Source organism: Carassius carassius, chromosome 5 (genome assembly GCF_963082965.1).
Source record: "Carassius carassius chromosome 5, fCarCar2.1, whole genome shotgun sequence".
Lineage (NCBI taxonomy): Eukaryota > Metazoa > Chordata > Actinopteri > Cypriniformes > Cyprinidae > Carassius > Carassius carassius.
Genome location: NC_081759.1, coordinates 19,046,883 through 19,066,675, shown reverse-complemented (window position 1 = coordinate 19,066,675; position 19,793 = coordinate 19,046,883). Strand labels below are relative to the sequence as shown.

The 19,793-nt window shown below is 37.8% G+C and overlaps 2 protein-coding genes across 3 annotated transcripts in view; one reads left to right on the top strand and one right to left on the bottom strand.

Annotated features, from left to right (window-relative positions):
* LOC132140921 (gelsolin-like) overlaps nt 1-18,892 on the top strand; it is a 49,234-nt gene extending 30,342 nt beyond the window's left edge. Inside the window, exons 2-16 of the mRNA XM_059549990.1 lie at nt 14,248-14,446; nt 14,553-14,707; nt 14,854-15,015; nt 15,112-15,261; nt 15,614-15,703; nt 15,778-15,910; nt 16,004-16,308; nt 16,418-16,551; nt 17,094-17,184; nt 17,483-17,653; nt 17,789-17,963; nt 18,083-18,204; nt 18,313-18,390; nt 18,483-18,543; nt 18,633-18,892. Of these exons, the coding sequence (XP_059405973.1) occupies nt 14,254-14,446; nt 14,553-14,707; nt 14,854-15,015; nt 15,112-15,261; nt 15,614-15,703; nt 15,778-15,910; nt 16,004-16,308; nt 16,418-16,551; nt 17,094-17,184; nt 17,483-17,653; nt 17,789-17,963; nt 18,083-18,204; nt 18,313-18,390; nt 18,483-18,543; nt 18,633-18,802 (2,190 nt within the window). The 5' untranslated portion in view covers nt 14,248-14,253 and the 3' untranslated portion in view covers nt 18,803-18,892. The remainder of the gene's footprint in view (nt 1-14,247; nt 14,447-14,552; nt 14,708-14,853; nt 15,016-15,111; nt 15,262-15,613; nt 15,704-15,777; nt 15,911-16,003; nt 16,309-16,417; nt 16,552-17,093; nt 17,185-17,482; nt 17,654-17,788; nt 17,964-18,082; nt 18,205-18,312; nt 18,391-18,482; nt 18,544-18,632) is intronic.
* LOC132140922 (ras-related protein Rab-14-like) lies at nt 5,273-12,003 on the bottom strand. Of its 2 annotated transcripts, none has more exons than XM_059549991.1 (8): nt 11,854-12,003; nt 11,093-11,151; nt 10,857-10,910; nt 9,605-9,782; nt 9,413-9,479; nt 9,160-9,247; nt 6,216-6,246; nt 5,273-6,125 (listed from the first exon to the last, which is right to left on the bottom strand). In XM_059549991.1, exons 2-8 carry the CDS (start codon nt 11,142-11,144, stop codon nt 5,948-5,950), a joined length of 648 nt encoding a protein of 215 aa, XP_059405974.1. In that variant the 5' UTR covers nt 11,145-11,151; nt 11,854-12,003; the 3' UTR covers nt 5,273-5,947. The 2 variants fall into 2 exon arrangements, with proteins under 2 accessions (XP_059405974.1, XP_059405975.1); XM_059549992.1 differs by lacking the exon at nt 11,854-12,003 and adding an exon at nt 11,353-11,457.
* Nucleotides 18,893-19,793: the final 901 nt, after the last annotated feature.

The window sequence follows — 19,793 nt, the reverse complement described above, 5'->3', positions numbered from 1 at the left end:
CTACCTTACAAAATATTAATATGCAGCAAACTAGAAGACAAAATTAGTAGTTAATAGTTAATAGATTTGGTCCCTTAACTAATAAATATATAATATAGAATAGACATTTATTAAGAAATGTTTGCTGTTCCCCAGTAACACGGTGGCTTTTTTCTCGCATTAGCTTTTATAATTCTCAGTATATGGGCCTAATTTGCAAATATTTACCGAGCACATGAAGGAAAAAACAACATACTGTTCGAAATGTACAATGATGGTCTTGGATGATATTGATCAAGGCAGTAGTTGGTCTTTTGAGATTGTACAGCAAAAAAATTTTTTTTTTCTGCAGTTCAACTGTCTTACCCTTTGTAACAAATGCATTTCTGAAGAACTGGAAAACTGTGGCACGAGTTTTTCAAAGCAGTTTTCTTTCTCACCTCTTTATGAACTTTTTCATAAAGTCAAAGTTAAGGCATAATGGACTTTGAAAGGAAGGACAACAATCTTTAAGGTTTCATTCAAAATATTTCTCTGTGTTCCTTAGATGGACAAAAGTCTTAAGGTCACATTAGCCAACGAAAAATTGTCAACCAATGGTTAATGTGACTGCCCCTTTATGGATTTAGAATGACATAACTGAGTAAATGATGACAGATTTTCATTTTTGGTTGACCCTGAAGCATGAGTATGTGTTCAGAGCAGGAGGACTCCAGACTCCTGCATGCTGTTGAGGAGACCCATCGCCTGCAGGAGGCTCTGCTGTCTGACAGGACCAGCGATGAGGGACGTCAGGAGGCCCAGAGGAACCACAGCGACACAAACAGGCAAAAACTGCAGGGAGTGGAAAAGGTGACTGGCACACTGACCCATAAGTAGTACACTGGCAGTTTAACGGACCATGGAGCTGCTGCATAGGCTCTATATCATTAAGAGAATTTAAATGTGGTTCCAGACCTAACTGACTTTGTTCTTTTTTTAACGTTTTTTGGGGGGGTTCATACAACAAAAGTAAATTCAAGTTGTTTGAGACCCCATGTTCTTTCATTATATGCACAAAAAAATATTTTAATATATTTTCATGCTGTTTAGTTTAGTTCAGTGTTACTTTAGTATTACTTATACAGTATTCCATTATAGTATTCATAAAAAAAAGTTTTTAATATATTTTAGGTTTTCTTTTCAAATCAGGTTAAATTTGGTATGTGTTTTTTATTTGTATTTGTATAATTATTTTGTATATTTCTATTTAGTTTTAACTAAATTTTATTTAAATGTAATTAAATATCACTTTAATGTAATTTTAGTACTTTAGTGTTAATTTTAGTAATTTGGTTATGTGCTTTTGTAGTTTGCATTAGTTTTAAATGTAAAACATTTAATAATTATATTTCATTTTAAATTATATTTCCATTTTATGTTTCATTTCTATTTCGCTTTATTTCAAATGTTCCTCTTTATTTTTATTCCCATTTAAATTCATTTGAATAAAAACAAATTATTTTCATTTTAGTACTTAAACATAAACTTGTGTTATTTTAGTTAGTTGCCAGTGCAACATTTCTAATATTTTCAAGTTGAATTTGTTTCATCTAGTATTTATACTTTATTTTATTTGAGGTATTTTAGTTTTATGATTTTACTTAATAGCAACACTAATCTCAACAATTTTGAGATTTTCTGTATTGGATTGTTTGGCCAATTTAAACAAATTATTGTTAAATATTTGAAAGACTAGGAGAAATGAAGCCGTTATCCAATAGAATTAGATTGTATCTAATTGAATGATACCTTGATGGCTGGGTATACTGTGCTGAAATCTTTGGTGGCCTCTGGCTGTGTGTTTTGCCATAGTCTATAACTGTCAGACTAACTAGAGCTTTTTTCAAGAGCATGTTCAGCTCCAAAGGGACCTGCTGACTGTGGAAAAAGCTGCTCAAGAAAACCATGAACAGGCCAGGAACAGCTCAGAACCATTTCCCAAGAGCTGCTCTGCCTCAAAGAGGAAATAAATAGCACTGTAACACACCACATCTGTTTGCTGTACCAGTTTTGTTCCAGATTAACATATTTGTTCTGCTTGTTTGGGCTGGAACCATTTCTGAAGCACATGTGGTTATCAGTGAATACGAGGAAGAAGAATGACTGTCATGTGCCTCTCTCAACTGCAGAGCCACGAAGAGGGCAGCGTGCACTCTCTGAGGTCCCAGTCCCTCTAGTGCCTCCTCAGACACAGACAGCCTGAAGGAGAACCGTCCCGTCCCGGTGTTACACTATCCGTGGGGAACCCAGCATACAACACTGAGGTGAGGCATTTCTTAAATAACTGTGATTTATTCTAAAGCAGTGGTTCTCACTAGGGGGCCTCAAGATGACAATTATGAAAATGATTTAAAATAAATTAAATCAAACAATTAAATACCGTTAGGTTAAAACTGTTAACCTAAACAATTAAATCTAAATATTTTTTATTCAAATTCACCTTTATTAAAGGAATAGAGCCGAAAACTCACCCTCATGTCATTTCAAACCAGTGACTTTCTTCTGCAGAAAATGTAAAAAATAATATTTTGTAGAATGATGGTAACCAAACCATTTTGGTAGTCACTGACTTCAGTTGTATGGGCAAAAAATACAATGGAAGCCAGTTGGAACTGAAAATGTTTGGTTAACAACATACTTCAAAATATCTTCTTTCTTTTTCCACAGAAGAAATAAAGTCAGACAGGTTTGGAACGACATGACGGTGAGTCAAGTATGACAGAATTTTCATATTTGGATGAGCCATCACTTTCATTTAATTTTTCTATGCAGAATGAGCGATTCCAGTGTTGAAAAAACCTTGATAAACTGTAAGAGGTAGCCTAATTTGATAAGGGTGATTTCCAGACCTGGAAAAGTCAGGTAAATTAATAAAATCTAAAAATGCAATGGACATTTTTTTTTATAATGAATACACATTTTTATTGGTCCAAGGTCACATTTATTAACTGCAGTAGCCTTGGTTGGACTAAAAAAAAATTGGCAAACCACTGCTATAAAGTAATATTTACTCAGCCTGACATCACTGAAAAGTCTGATTATTTTATCTGTGCTACACATAGAATGCACCAAAAAGTAGCCCATTTGACTCGTGCCTCATTTTCTTCAGCTCTAATCTTATTTATGCTCGTGTATTTTCAAACCTGGCACATTTGCAAACCATGTATCATGAATGCATCAGGAGTTAATGTTGATCATTTGCTACAAACAGGATGAACAGTGGCGAGGTGAAGCGCTGAGGGAGAGACTGAGGCAGCAGGAGGACCACTTGAAGGTACAGTCAAATCTTGATCATTAGATAAGGTTACAGACTTTGAGACACTGATTTAGATTTTGTCTTGGAAGATTTGAAATCTGAACGTCTCTCCATGGTGTCCATATTCAGCTGCGCAGACGGATGTTCTCCCAACAGGAAGCTCTGAGTCAGCGCAGACTGCAGACTGAAGGCGGCATTCAGGGTCTGTGCAGACATGTCGACAAACTGGACCAGCTCCTCAGCACCTCTTCCAAAGACTCCTATTATTTGGATGACCTGGAAGCCCTGCCAAAACATGCCAATGTACTTGATCAGAAACAATGATCCACTGACCCTTTTGTACTGACATGAGCAAATATTTGCATATGCAGAACTATAACCAAGCAGCATATATAAAGAAGGAACTAACTTCTATAATTTTTATCAAATTATGAAAGCAAGTGGTTATAGAGGAGCACAGATCTTATCAGAGGAGCAGCTCAATTAAACCCACTTCTATCAGAAACAAGCAGGCAGAAACCAGAGAGGAAAATCACGAGACCATTCCTGCTTCGGTTAGAGCAGTCTGGATGAGTTTGTAAAAAAAACAGGCTGATGTCAGCACTTTCCATATGCAAATAAGTAAACTGAAACTTGAGGTAAACAATAAGATGGTGAAAGTTTATTCTCTACCTCTGATTTGTTCTTGTTGCTTTATTAAATTATTTTTAACACAAACTGGTATTTGCCTTCTCAACTTTGGCTCATGTTAAAGTAGACAATGTCTTTGAATGTTTTGGGAGTGTTTACAGGCTAAACAGATGCAGGCAGGAAGGTTTCATGTTTCATCATGTGATGTCATTGATGCAGGCTGTGCTCTGGAACGATTGAGCTCATTTTTACATGACTGTTGTCAAAAATGACCTTGTATTCAAAGCCAAGATATGCAGAGTATTTATTACAGCACTTATCTTTATGTACAGTTTCTCTCGAATCAAATACAACTTAAGTGTACAATACAATTAGTAGTCTCTCTTTCATTTTGCTGTCCAGTTTTTCCTCTCAAGATGTCTCAGCATTATTGCTTATATACAGTGTATGTGGACAAAAACAGTCTACAGTATTGTTTTTATTAACATAATTACAAACAAAAGTCACTTACAGAAGACAAAATTGAGCAGAAGATTAATTTTTGCAGATGTTATTAAGAAAAAGCAAGACAATAGGAGCAAATTAAAAATGGATTTTCAGTTTACAAAACACCACATCTAAAATCTACAATAATACACAAATTTAATAGAAAATCATATTTGGAGTGCTTGTTTTTGCCTTTTTAGCTGTTTGTTGCAAATGTGCATCAATGGAAAAAGAAACAACTGCTGGTTGTACAAATCAGATCTGGGCCGAGTTTCCCCTCAGTGGTGTTTCTCATGCTGCGGTGGCCTATGTGTTACAGCTTCAAGATATTATTTACTCCGTTAGAATTGGGGGAAACCATGATGTCTGTAAAAAGCAGTTGTCTCATGCATCATGCTTAAGAAACTCAGCTCGGCTCAAAAACATGATCAGTGTTTGGAAATGAATTTAATGGAATGCTTTTGAAAAGGCAAAATCTCTATTACAAGTGAATCGCTGGAATTCTTTCGATAAAAGCTATACAAGGATATCATAAGGCAAATGAAATTTTGTAAAAACAATTTGAGTGTCTTGATATGATGAGGGTTTGCAGGGCCTGAACTGATCTGTTTTTCTTAAGCTGCTGTGATGTTGAAATATTTACAGATGCTCAAGAACAGATCGAAGGGGATCTGAAACCTTGTAGCATGACAGACTGTAGACCTCAGAAACACAAAACAAGCTCTGGGCCCTCTGAAAACCAAATCGAAACTGCAAAGTGCGGAAAACATTCTTTAGGACCTTAAATGAGTCTCGTCCTCTTCAATATATATTACTATAACAGTTATGAAGTTAAATTAACTGTCTGAATCGACTGTTTGTTTGTTTTTTACAATGGACCTTCCATTGAGATTCTTCTCAAAACAATACTAATCTTGTATAGTACATGTATAATATTTCCTAAATTGGTACAAACAGGGATAAATATTTGGTGACTGGATGTGAAACTGCAAAACCTCTAATTTAAAACGGGATACAATATTTCAGTTTTAGATTTTTTTTAACAAAATGTTACATACAATGTCGATGCATATCCTCCTGATACTCGACATCATGTCAACACACATAATGTTTGCCAATATTTCCATTTCATTTACATTACTCTAGCACTCAGACAGCTCCTGTACATGAGATGTTTAGTTTATAGTTATGCACATCACGTCTGTAAAGGATAAACCCAGCATTTCTTCAGTTTATCGACAATCATCTTCTCTCTTCAGGATTAGTGTTCAGCGGAGGGGCCGTCTTCCCTCGAGTGCTTGCTGGGAGCACTGGGATGTGTGCGTATGAGAAACAAGCAAAACAAGTGAGGGAAGACACAGGAGAAGGGGAGGAAGGGAAGAAGAGAGACGTAAGGAGGGAATGAATTATGTTACACCTCCATGATCAAGCAGGGCCATCTGGCCCCAGACTACATGAGCAATCATACCGGAAGGGGAGAGGCTTTTAGATGCAGAGGTGGGATGTGGGACAGGAAGGAATAAAGAAAGAGAGAGAGTGAAGTCTTCATGGTCATTAACAGCTGCAGCCCTCCTTCTGGGGCTGTGTGTCGCTGTTGAGCCGCCCACCCTGCGGAGCGGTAGGCTTATGCTGGACCCCTGACTCGGCCGCATTCAGGTCCAGGCTGCCGTCCTGAATGTTCTGGTAGATCTTCTTCGCAGCTTCAAGAAATGCATCCTCCACATTCTCGCCTCTGTTGGAGGGACATATGCAAAGATGCTAAAGAAGATTAAAATACAAAGTACATTTTACAGACAAAAAGCGTGGTCTAATGGCCACTTACGTTTTTGCGCTTGCCTCCAGGAATAACAAACCTGTTTAAAAAGATTAAAGATGTGAAAGTCAGCGTGGCCTGTTCTAGAACTTATTAGCCTTAGTCAATTCAACAGTGAACCGCTTTACCATTTTGATCTAAAAGTGGTTCAGTTAAAAGTAGCAGTTAACCCCAAAATTACTCAAGATGTAGAGGAGTTTGTTTAGTCATTGAAACAGATTTGGAGAAATTTAGCATTATAGCACTAGCTCACCAATGAATCCCCTGAACTGAGTGGGTGCCATCAGAATGAGGGTCCAAACATCTGATAAAACATCACAATAATCCCCAAGTAATCCACATGACTCCGAATCCATACTCCATTGCCTTCTGCTAAAATACAAGTCCTATTATATTGCTTTCTCCAGTAAAAGGCGCCTCGTGTCTAAATCAGAGGAGATCTAGGCATTGATCAATCACTGTTTACAAGCAAAAACTGTTACAAATCTGATTTGAATTTTGATGAGGACAACAGGGGATGGTTATGGACAAGTATTATGGGCAGAGGTGACATTTTAAAGTTATAATGCCTTAATGATTGATTTGTTTCTTCTGAATACGTAGCTTACTGCATCACAGGACATAGTGGTGATTACTTGAGGACTATTGTGATGTCTTTATCAGCTGTTTAGACTCTCATTCTAATGGCACCCATTCACTGCATTCACTGGTGAGCAAGTGATGTAAAGCTACTAGGGATGTCAACGATTAATCAGTGATCAATTAATTGTTGATAAGAGATGCAATCGATGGTCAGTTAACCTATTTAATTTTGGGCTGCGTGCGGCTCCTGCATAAAACACGTGCGAGCGGCTGTGAGTGACGGTGACGTTATATACAAAATAAAAAATAAGCTTTTAATGGGATTTAAACTTTAAAAGTAAATTAAAATAGAAAGTTCTTTCACATGGCAAGCAATAGAAATGTAGTAACCAAGTCATTTCCCCAGATAATTATTTCATATCATGCGCTTTGAAGGACTGCAGGACACAGGACAGAAAGGTTATCCTACAACTTGTTAATTTGTTCCTACGATTTATTTATTTGTGGCAACTGTCCATGTTTCATTAATTTTGTTCCTTAACCCATGATTTAACTGAAATGAGGGAACAAATTAATCAAACGAATTCTTAATTCATGAAATCTTTCATTTTCCTTCCCGCATGTTTACCACAGTAAGAGATACGAAAACAGTGATTAAAAGATGCTAAATTAGAGGGTTAGACAGTAAGGATTTAGGAAAAGAAACAATGCCTAAATATTAATGAACTTATGGAAATTAGTGATCAACTGGCAAACCAGAACAAAGCCGCCTATATGTAGGCTATGGGCTCGAACGGCATCCCAAAGCATGGTCACAATGTAACATTTTCCAGCTATTCCTCTAATAAACAAAGCTTTTATACCACACTTGTCATAATCAGAGCTTATAATATGTAAATTAATAATTGCTGGATTCAAAACAGAAACTAAAAGGAGTTGTGACTGACACTGACAATATATCTGTCCCGGAGCATTCAATGATGTCACTAAACAGTGATGCCACAACAAGCATTATTCACAAGTTTCTGCATGGACCTAACTAGGCTAGAGCACAGGTTTTCAAGCCCTGGGACAAAATGGGATGCATTAAAGAAAATGTATAGCCTATATAAGTAATAGGCCTAAAATAAAATTCATTTGTTTTCGTAAAAAAATTATATATGTTATAATTAACATTATAACATATTATATATTTATTATATAAAATGTAATTATATAATATATAATATAAGTTATTATATATGCGAAAATATCTGGAAGAGAAGGATGACAATGCGCATTGTCTTCGTTTGTTTGTTTTATTGTACAAGAGCACAAGTCTTCTGTTTTTATTGCGAGTATGCACAAACGAAAGTAAACACTTTTGCGGATTATGTCTTGCTCCAAAAAGTTTTATTTATTATGCCTCAGCTGGCCCCTCGCACGCACATATTCAAGCGATTCAAACTTACATCGCAGTCTGTTCATTATCAAAATAAAATACAGTCAAACAAACATATAAAAAGGTCAAACTGGTCAGTTTAAATAGACCATAGTAAGCCGGTCCACTCTAATGTTAAGGACAGTTTTGCTCATGTGAAGAGGATGATCTTGTCTGTCTATATATGCAAAAGCATGTAAAGAACAAGCCTAATTAACATTTTAAATAATAGTTAAACATTCAGATGCATTGCAAATATGGAAACATTTGGATTTATGCTGAATGAGACATGAGTAATAACCCCCTAATACATCCAGCCAAACCCGTGCTCGCTCTGTCCTCGTCTGCACCCATGCATGCATTGATTTTTTAAAACAAAAAGGCCAACCAGAAAGCAAAAATGAAATATCTGACATTTTTTGGAACAAGATCCAGCAGGATGAAAATAAGTAGGCTACTGATCATAATCATCACATAAAATGTTTGATGTGAGCAACAGTTTGCTTCAATGGAAGCGGTTCTCTGACTGCGCAGCACAGCCACATTTATGTTTGGGTTCATTTTATTTTAAATGCTAAAATGTCAGTTAAAAACATTACAATCGTGTTTTTGGGGCGGCGTTTTTTGACCGTTTTCTGTCATGTCAGTGACTGCATGCCAAAATAGACGCATTTTGCAGTATTAAGGTTAACGATTAATCGATTAATTGAGGGTTCATTTCCATGGAAATTATCAAAAATGTACATCCCTAAAAGCTTTCTCCAGATCTTCTACAAAGAAGAAACAAACTCATCTAAATCTTGGATGGCCTGAGTAGATTAAATTTTAGCACATTCTCTTTTTTCGGGTGAACTACTACTTAAAAAAAAAAAAAAACACTTAATATAAAATATTAACCATCCAAATAAAAGACCTTGAATATTCTAACTTCTTTTTAACCAACCAACTTACCATTTTCTTCTGCAAACTGCTTGGCCTCTTCATACGTGACATCACGCTGGGCTTCTAGATCTGCTTTGTTACCAATCAGAATGATCACCTGAGGAAAGATTCAGATTGTCTTACACAGGCTCAAGTTTGATCTTTGTGCAAACCACATCTGCAGTTAAAATATGTATGAAGCTCCAACAACATTTACTAGAATGGAAATGTTAAAAGGCATAATTTACAAAGTTTGGACTGCTGTTGAAGCCAATGAACTTACAGTATTGGGGTTGGTGAGATTCCTAGCATCAGTCAACCAGCTGCTGAGGTGGTTGTACGTGCTTCGCCTGCAAATAACATGAACTGCATATGTTCCTTGCAAATTTTAAAAAGTAATATAATAAGTGGCACAAATCAAAAGGTAATAGCACACATTTAACCTCAGTGTGATCTGAACAGAACACTGGTCTACCTGGTGATGTCATACACCATGAGGGCCCCGGCGGCTCCTCTGTAGTAGCTGCGCGTGACGGCGCGGAATCTCTCCTGCCCTGCAGTGTCCCAAATCTGAAGCTTCACCTTCTGCCCACTCACTTCAATTATCCGTGTGCCAAACTCAACCCCAATTGTATGAGGACAGTCAGCCATAACTACAACGAGACAAAGTAAAGCATGTTAGACTAAATAAAAAGACTTTTCATTTTAAATGACAAAAGGTCTTTTAGCAATAATTGATCTAAAAAAACATATATGGTAGTGTTGTAAAACAATACAGAATTTTGATACACAGAACCTTATATACTTGAAAGTGTCAATATTCTTTTTCCTCAAAAGCCAATGATCTGGTCATTTCAGAGCAACTTGATTCACAGTAAATGCTGCTAATTAACATGAATTTGAAAACGCAACATACACCAGTTACGCTTTTTCATATTCCACAATGTCCATTTATGGAATCATGATCATGACAGCTTTTCACAAGATTTGCAATTTGTAATTATTTGACAATTTTCTGTTGTCAGTTTCTCTGTAAACATTTCCCTGCAGGGGAAGTTCTTGTCCAACATTTTATAGTACGTGACCCGTCCATATGCCCCTCAATGCGATGAAGTCGTCCTGTACCCTCAGCAAAAAAATAGCCCCGAAGCATAATGTTTCCATCTCCGTGCTTGACATTTCTTTCCCTTTAAACACAGCAAGTCGAGTTAATGACAAAGAGCTCAATTTTGGTCTCATCTGACCGTAGCACTTTCTCCCAAGCCTTCTGTGAATCGTTTAGATGTTTTTTGGCAAAGTTTAAACGTGTCTGTACAAGTGCCTTCTTGAGCAGGGGACCTTGGGTGCATTGCAGGATTTCAGTCCATTGCAGCATAGTGTGTTACCTATGTTTTGTTTGCTGACTGTGGTCCCAACTGTAAATAAATATTTTCCCCTCTATAAACTCAGGCAACAGTTCATAAGAAAATAAGTTAAAAAGAATGTACTTATTTTTATGATTATGAACAAAAGTAATTTAATTTAGATACCGTTTAAATTGTACACTCTAATTGTTGTGTTAACTTTCCCCTGTAGGCACCAAAAATGGTATTGGAACGGTTTTTTAAGGTATCGTATAAAATAATTAATTCCAGTATTGTGATAAAACTAGCATGTGGAATTAGCCTGCAGCTCAAAAAGCACTGTTCCCTTGTTTTAGTGTAATTCATGCCATTCTTAGCACTTACATTTCTTTTCTGTGAACTGGTGGAGTAAACATGACTTTCCAACCCCCATGTCACCTATAAAGACACCAAATATTCATATGATATATTCAACATGACAAAATACAACACAGAGACATTCGATTCGTCACAAAGACACAATACCCAAAAATCTAACTCTGTAAATATTATAAAACGTTTATATTACACATTATGTTTTCTAAAACAGTTCACACGTAGTGAAAAAGAGACTCACTTACCAATAATGATATATTTGAAAATATAGGAATAGTTATAGGGTGCAGTCGTCATTTTCGCTCTGGAAAGCAGAAAGAAAAATGATTAAAGCTTAAAATGACACATTAATACACACAGCCGAGACAAACCAAATGTAGACCATTCAAGGCAACAAAATGAAATCACACTGACAGCAACACAGCAGCGCTCAGCTGACTGTGTAATGTTAGTCCTACTATTGTCTATAAAGATATTTCCCTTTTCCTCCACAAGTTTGCCTAACCTCGGTGGTGAGCGTTCAGGACAAATTCAGGATAATGTCAACGTAGAAATGACAAGCAAACACGAAAGTAATGTAAACTGAAATATATACAGGCACAGAGTAACGTGACACTGAGCTAAAGGAGCATAAACACTGACTGCAGCACTACAATCAGCCAGCGCCATGACTGACTAATCAGCTAATCACACAGCCGTCAAAGCTTTCGCAGCTCTGTGCTAGACCACACCTAATAAAATCACTCCAAAGAATCATTTTAACGCGCAGGCCAGTGGCACTTGCGTTTCCGTGTCGCATTTCAGACGATAAATATGTTAATATTCAGCATTAAAGGACTAGTTAGCGTTAGCTGACCCCGCGGTGAACCAAAACCTAGAAATGCTAATGCTAACGGCTACACCCAAATAGACCTGTGAAGCGTTAAAAACAGTGTCAGTCATTAGTATCCAACGATTTTGTAACGCAGTATTGTGAAATGTATCTTGTCGTGTGTGTATTCTTTACCTAAAATATAAATTCAAGTGGTATTTGGAGGTTTGGGTTGGTCTCGGCGTGTGTGAGCCGTCTGTGCGCTTTCTTCCTCTAAAAGTGCTGCTGCGATGAAAACAGTGAGAGCAGCGACCTCCACTGCAGACACAGCACACTGCTCCAGACACACCACATATTCAAAACATCAGCTCAAATGCTTATAATCAACTGCTTTTTCTAAAGTAACAGCGAAACCAAAATGAAACTGGTTCAGAAAGAAGAAGCTTTTCTCAAAAAGCGCAATTTTCAAACATGTCAAGTCGAGGCAAGCTGCCAGAAGTTTTAAATAAACAAAAATATTTATCATTTTAGTTGTAATATTAGTTGGCCAATGCAGTGGTTGATAAAATCGTCTTGAGTAATTAGCCGTTTCATAAATGTTTTGACCCGATCTGCCCTTTACTGTTATATCACTGGACAGATTAATATACACACGTTGTAGGATTCTACGCGCTCTTTAAAACAAAACTTTTATACCGTAGACCACCGGTTTATGATCTATCATGTTCCCTATTATATAGATCAGTGCTGTAGACAAATAATGGCACACTGCACTGTCTCCTTTATTATAAATGGTGCTATCAAACATAGCAGAATTACTAACAACTGAATCAGTGTAAACACTTACTGTGCATGATATATAATATTACACGTAGACTGTTATATAACATATTTACCCTCAAACTCTGCGTTATTTATTGACTGACTGCATTTTTTCGCAGAAGGAAATGCATGTTCGTAGAGCTGACTAATAAGAGGAGGGGTTCCACATGCAAATGAGTCAAACCTGTTGGAGATTAGATTACTCCCTGTAAATTACCTGCGGAAACTCAGTGCTTAAACTCACAGCTGTCGTCTCAGACTCATCTGCTGATAATACCTTTATAAAAAGCTTCAACCAACAGGTAGGTCTATTTCGAAAGCATTCTGTTTGATGGTGTTTTAGGATTAAAAAAAAATAGCCTAAAAAATTAGGCTATTAGCTGTTTATTTTTCTCAGGCATCACTTAATTAGGGTAGGTAAATATGATTAATTATTGCATTTATTAATGCATTATTTTGACTGAAAAACTAAACTGATCTGCTGTAGAAAATACGTTTCTTGTTATGTGTATTGTTGAGCATTTCCCCTCTGCAGTAAGTAAGAGAGACCCGCCCTTGTCTTTGTGACGGTTCTTTTTTCCCTCGGGGTGGATCTGTGCCAGAGGGCATGACGGGACTCGTCCTCTCATCACCCACCTCATACCAGGCCAGAAGTTTGATTTTGCTGAAGCTTTAGAATAATTTTAAAGATGTAGAAAAAATGTTCTAGAAAAAATTAACTAGTTCCAATAAACACACCAGATCAAGCTCCTCAAAGGTATTCAGGACTATTTAAAAATGATGAACTGGTGTGCTGGATAGTGGTTGGAAGTAAACCATACAGATCACTGACCCTCCAAGACCGGAGTTGACTATCATTGTTCTAGACCGAGAGACACAAACTGCCATTGTTTTTATCTGATGATTACATCACCCTTCCTCTATATCAGGGGTGTCAAACTCATTCCTAGAGGCCCGGAGCCCTGCATATGCCTTGTACTAATGCCCACACTTGCGGTCTTTGCACTTGATCACTTGACTACTTCTGTGACTTATTTCCTGTATTTTGCCCAAGTGTTCAAGTGAGGATGAAGACCACAAGTGTGTGAACAACTTTTCATTACCTGATGGGACACTCTTTAATTTCTGGTGCTTCTAATTCTAAAGTGATAAAAAAAGCAGTTGGAAATGGTGTATAAAATAAATATAGGCTTTTTACATTTGCACCAACAAATTATGTAGCACTTTGTTTTACTACCAAATTATATGTAATATCTAATTATTATTTTTAATATTTAACTTGCATAGGAAAGATTTCCGTGATCTCTCATGATCTTGGACATAAGTCTTGTGATTTATTTCCACAACATGATGCATGGTGGGATACACTAAGATTTGAATACCGCTCTGGAGGATTGTGTGTTGGGTGTGGATTTAGTGTGTGTTAAGCCCACTGCGCTTTAGCATTTTTAAGAACTCCAGTGGTCTTGCGCACTTACTTCCTGTCGAGTGCACATGCTCTCAAATGGCCAACACAGCAAGTGTGTGTGTATTTGGACAAGGTAAGTTTAGATTCAGCCCTAATTAAATAAACTTGATCCAACTAATCAAGTCTTTCAGCCTTATCTGAAAGCTACATGGTATGTGTGTTGAAGCAGGGTTTTGACAGAGTCTGACACCCCTGATCTATTTGATCTTATTCTCAACAATAGACTATGTGGAACACAAGATCGTGCAAAGTACAGCTTTTGTCTATGGCTGTTACAATAGTTGTTGTTGTTTTCAAACAGCACCATGGTGAACCACCCTGAATTTGAGAAGGCAGGAAAGCAGCCAGGCCTTCAGGTGTGGAGGATTGAGAACATGGATTTGGTGCCTGTCCAGAAGAATCTTCATGGTGGCTTCTACACTGGCGATACCTACCTAGTCCTCAATACCATAAAGCAAAACTCTGGAAATCTACAATATGACCTTCACTTCTGGATAGGTGAGACTGTGGTTCGTGTAAATGCAAGGTCCTCTGTGTGCACTCGGTAAATGGTGTGCAGGTTCACTGAAAACCTATTTATGAACATTGTTAATTGCATCTCCAGGTGATGAATGTTCAATGGATGAGAGTGGGGCAGCTGCTATCTTCACCGTCCAAATGGATGATTTCCTTGGAGGAAAACCCATCCAGTACAGAGAAGTACAGGGATATGAGTCAAAAACCTTTGTAGGCTACTTCAAATCAGGCCTCAAATACATGGTGGGTAGAGTTGATACGTTTACCATGCTTTGATGCATAATATGCAAATATGGAATCTCATGCAAAATGTATTTGGGTACTTAGTCAGTTCATAATGGAAAAATGCTCGGTAAATTTTCTTACCAAACTGCTTTTCATTTCTTCAGCAAGGTGGAGTGGCTTCTGGATTCAAACACGTAGCTTCTGGTGAAGTGAATGTGAAGCGAGTTCTCCATGTGAGTGGTAGACGTGTGGTTCGGGCCATTGAGGTACCTGTGAGTTGGGACAGCTTCAACCAGGGTGATTGCTTCATCCTAGACTTTGGACAGGTGAAAGCTGACATGAATGAATGTTTAGCTTTTTCTCTTGCATTTTATCAAAATGTATCTAATTTATTCATGCTATTTCTTTTATACCTGCATCAGGAGATATTCCAATGGTGTGGGTCAAAGTGTAACCAGTTTGAGAGACTGAAGGCCACAACTGTTTCCAAAGATATTCGTGATAATGAACGCTGTGGGAGGGCTAAACTTTTTGTATGTGAAGAAGGATCAGAAAATGAAAAGATACTAACGGTTAGTATAATGTTTTATTCAGTGATTTTAATATAGGTTAGTGCTAGAATACACCACACAACATTTAAAAAAATATGCATCATACACTTGCTGACTCTGTAAATGGATATCAAATATTGTACAACTGAAGATCACATGCTACCAGACCGTCAAGGCATCCCGGACAAAATAAACCCACATAGAGACATTTGCCTTATTGCTAGAAGTAAAAGTTTGTAAAATATCAAACATATTGACTCTCCCAGATTGCAAATCGTCCACAATCAGTCCAAACATAATGTAGTGTATTTTAGCTTTTAGTAAGGATTCAATATTATTTTCTGAAAGCAAATGCTTTACTATATTTTATCAGATTCTTGGACCAAAGCCTGATATTCCTGATGCACAGACTGAAGACACCAAGACCGATGCATCCAACAGGAAGTCTGCAAAATTGTATAAGGTACAGTTAGCTACAGTACACTGTTTTTACTGAAAACGTAAAAATTGTTTATTCTGGTGGTCTTTATTACTTAGGTGTCGGATGCCAGTGGGAGTATGTCTGTTACTTTGGTGGCTGAAGAAAACCCCTTTTCCCAGAGTGCACTGCAGTCCACAAACTGCTTCATCTTGGACCATGGTTCCAATGGCAAGATATTTGTCTGGAAAGGTCAGCTCAGCGCATCATTAAAATTAATTGAAAATTTTCATTTGGATCATGCCTTAATGTAAATCTTGACCTTTTATTTATTTAATATAACAGGTAAAGAGGCTAATAAAGAAGAGCGGAGTGCAGGCATGAAAGCTGCTGAGGACTTCATCAGTAAGATGGGCTATCCCAAACACACTGAAGTCCAGATCATCCCTGAGAACGGAGAGACTCCTCTCTTCAAACAGTTCTTCAAGTTTTGGCATGATACAGACCAGACAAAGGGTATGGGACAAGCCTATGTGCCTAACAAAATAGCCAAGATCAAGAAAGTACCCTTTGATGCATCATCTTTGCACAAATCCGAGGCAATGGCTGCTCAGCATGGAGTGGTAGATGATGGGAAGGGTGAGAAAAAGGTAATTGTGTTATGTACTATTGTACAACACATTGTAATGATAAAGTGTTTTTTTTTAATGAAGAAAAAACAATGGACAATTTGTCTTGTCAATTTGTTGCTTTGGAAAGATCTGGCGCATTGAGGGATCAGACAAGGTACCAGTTGACCCATCCATTCATGGGCAGTTCTTTGGAGGAGACAGTTATATCATCCTGTACAACTACAAGCATGGAGGACGTCATGGGCAGATAATATATATATGGTAAGGGCTATAGACCTACTTCTGGAATCCATTCAACTCTTTATGAACCTGGAAAAAAAACAATGAATGCCTCATAATTTGGTCCTAAGCCAAGGGCTTTATCTGCTCATGTTACACATAAACACTCTGGTAACAGAACATGGTTGTGTATCTACAAATCAGTACATCAAATCCAGTATCTCTTAGCACCTCTAGGCTTCTGTTACTCAAAAGGATGAGTCATCACTTCATCACAGGTTTATTAAATGAAGTTTCTAAACACAAGTTGGGGAGGAGCGAGCCCATCTAATCTTTCAATCAACAGCCAGAGTATATAAGCAGCTGCTCGCCTCTCTCCAGTCTCAGCTGTTCCAGCATCCCTCCACCTCCCCAATCTCCACCTTCATCATGCGTAATCATCCGATATCAAGTCTCTTTGGGGGTGTATCAGAGCTTCATTGAGCCCCTCATCAGTTGACAGCAAGCCAAATCATTTTAAACATAATTTCCTAAAGATTATATGGTCAAACAAATTTGTTAAATGGGGTTGTTTATGTCCGCAGGCAGGGGGAAGAGTCCAGTCAAGATGAGAAGGGGGCTTCTGCCATTCTGGCTGCCCAGCTTGATACAGAGCTCGGTGGGAGTCCTGTGCAGGTGACATTTGCTTGGTGTATTGATTACAATATTCACCTACTGGATGTCTACTGAAACCGAGACCAGGGTGTCCACTCCTGCTCTTGTACAACTGTCTTGCATAGTTTACCTCCAGAGTTTTAACACGCTTGTCTGAAGGTTTCTAGTAATCCTGAAGACTTCAATTAACAGGTCTGGATGTGTTACATCAGGACTGGACCTTTGCAGTACAGTAGCCCCTCAAGAGCAGAATTGGACTTCCTTGATGTATACCATCAAAACATATGAGTAACACCATTAAATGTGAATGTTTATGAAGGTGCAAGTAATTGAAGGCAAAGAACCCCCTCATCTCATGAGTATCTTTGGCGGGCAGCCAATGGTGGTGCACAAGGGTGGGACTTCACGAGAGGGTGGCCAATCTAAGGCTTCTGCAATCCGCCTTTTCCAAGTTCGTGCCAATCCTGCTGGGCACACACGATCTGTTGAGGTGAGTCAAAAGAATGGATGTGTACTTTGAATATATCATTGCATTATGCAGTTTTGTTAAATGTTCTTCATTTGAAAATGTATGCAAAATTGGTTCTCTATTGACAGTTGTTGTTGTTCACTTTGCCTGAAACAGGTTGATCCTGTAGCCTCCAGCCTCAATTCCAATGATGCCTTTGTTTTGGTGAATGCTTCAGGCTCTATGCTGTGGCTGGGTCATGGTGCAAGCAATGCAGAAAAGAATGGAGCCAAAAAGCTTGGCAGCATTTTAGGAGTTGACCTTTCAGAGATATCAGAAGGAGCAGAGGGAGGTGGGTGTACTTCTGACATTGGTAGAGGAGTGTTTTACTGTACTTATTTAAAAGTTACATTCAGAATATAGATGAACCCATACTGAACAATTCTTGTTCATTCTCAAATTTCTATGTAGATGACTTCTGGAGTGCTCTTGGAGGAAAAGCAGAGTATCGCACCTCTGAAAGGCTCAAGAGCAAAATGGACACCCATCCTCCTAGGCTTTTTGCATGCTCTAACAAGACAGGACAATTCCTTGTGAGTTTACATGTTGAATGGTTCAACTTCTAGTCCACTGAACAAACACTGAAATCAGACAAGAATCTTGCATTTTTCACAATTTATGTTCGTGCTGTGCCAATCTAGATTGAAGAGGTGCCAGGAGAGATGACACAAGAGGACTTGGCTCCAGATGATATCATGATTCTGGACACATGGGATCAGGTAAAGTGTGTGTGTGTGTGTGTGCGCGCGACACTTGAAATTAAATGAAAATGAAATCTAAAACTGTAATGCTCAAAACCATTGTCTCCAAGGTCTTTGTTTGGATCGGAAATGAAGCTAATGAAGATGAGAAAAGAGAAGCTGTGAGTTCAGGTGAGAAGTTTCCCATTTTCAACTGCAATATTTTGCTACAGTTTTCAGTTTTCAACAGTTTATCCTTATCCTTGTTTCTCCTAATATAGCTGCCAAATATATTGAATCAGATCCTGCCAGCAGGGACAAGAGAACTCCCATTGTTACAGTGAAGCAGGGCTTTGAACCCCCCACCTTTACCGGGTGGTTCCTGGGTTGGGACCATGACTTCTGGAGCTCTAACCCACTGGAACGGGCCATGGCTGGTTTGAAAATGTAAACTGATTAATCATAGGGCTGAAGGGACAGAGTTGTTTGGTTTTTTTGTTTGATCGAATGATTCAAATGGACTATAAACAACTTAACCTTACCTAACATTTCTCAACTGATTTACCAACCATTCTTAACCTCCCTCATTCTTGTTTTACCTTCATATGGGAAAAATAAAAATGTCCTTGTTTAGAAGACCTAATAATAAAAATTCTGTTTATTCAGTCCTTCCTCAAAATAAATGGAGTTACAAAAAAAGGAAATTATCATAAATCTTTTACATGTAAATCTTGAAAATGTATTTTTCTCTTTACTTGTGGAATATTACTCACAATCACTAATGTGATAGATCTGTACATAGTTCAAGTGGATTTGTCATCCTCTTTCTGGCCACTCTCCTCATCACTGTCGCTGCAATGATCCTCATTAATGTCCCTGAAAAATGTCAGATAGATGGAAGCTCTGCTTCTGGTCAACCTTCAGCTCACTGTCATCAAGGTCTTCACAATCTTTCACCAGGCCTGGCAAGATGCTCTTATAAAGGAAGTCAACAATGTCTGGAAGGAACAACGTCATAGACATGCAATACATTAAAAGACATTCAATACATTCAACTCGTAGTCCAGTCCTAACATGCCATTTACACTTCTTAACTCCACAGAGGATTTCCTTTATTCCAAAACTAACAATATCACAACGGTAATCTACAGAGATTATTGAATTATTAAATTCACACATCACTGGAAGATCAATCTTTTTATGTGTTGCTACCTTGTAGAGATATATATTTTAAATGAAAAAATATTTAAATGGAGTATTAAAAACCAAGAAAATCTAAAGAACCACGATAACCAAAAGAATCATAAGATCATAAATCGTGATCTTGATGAAAGAAATGAATACTATTTGACACATCACCCACCCCAAACTGCATATAATCCTCACCCGACAAATAGCTGTGAGATCATCCCAGTTGACGTCCGTAAAATCCTCCACTTGCA

Coding starts and splice junctions, on each gene's coding strand:
- LOC132140922 (XM_059549991.1), bottom strand. CDS start 11,144: ATGACGACTGCACCCTATAACTATTCCTATATTTTCAAATATATCATT. Junction 9,480..9,604: donor ATGGTGTATGACATCACCAG/GTAGACCAGTGT, acceptor TGTTATTTGCAG/GCGAAGCACGTACAACCACC. Junction 6,247..9,159: donor GCAGTTTGCAGAAGAAAATG/GTAAGTTGGTTG, acceptor CTTTTTAAACAG/GTTTGTTATTCCTGGAGGCA.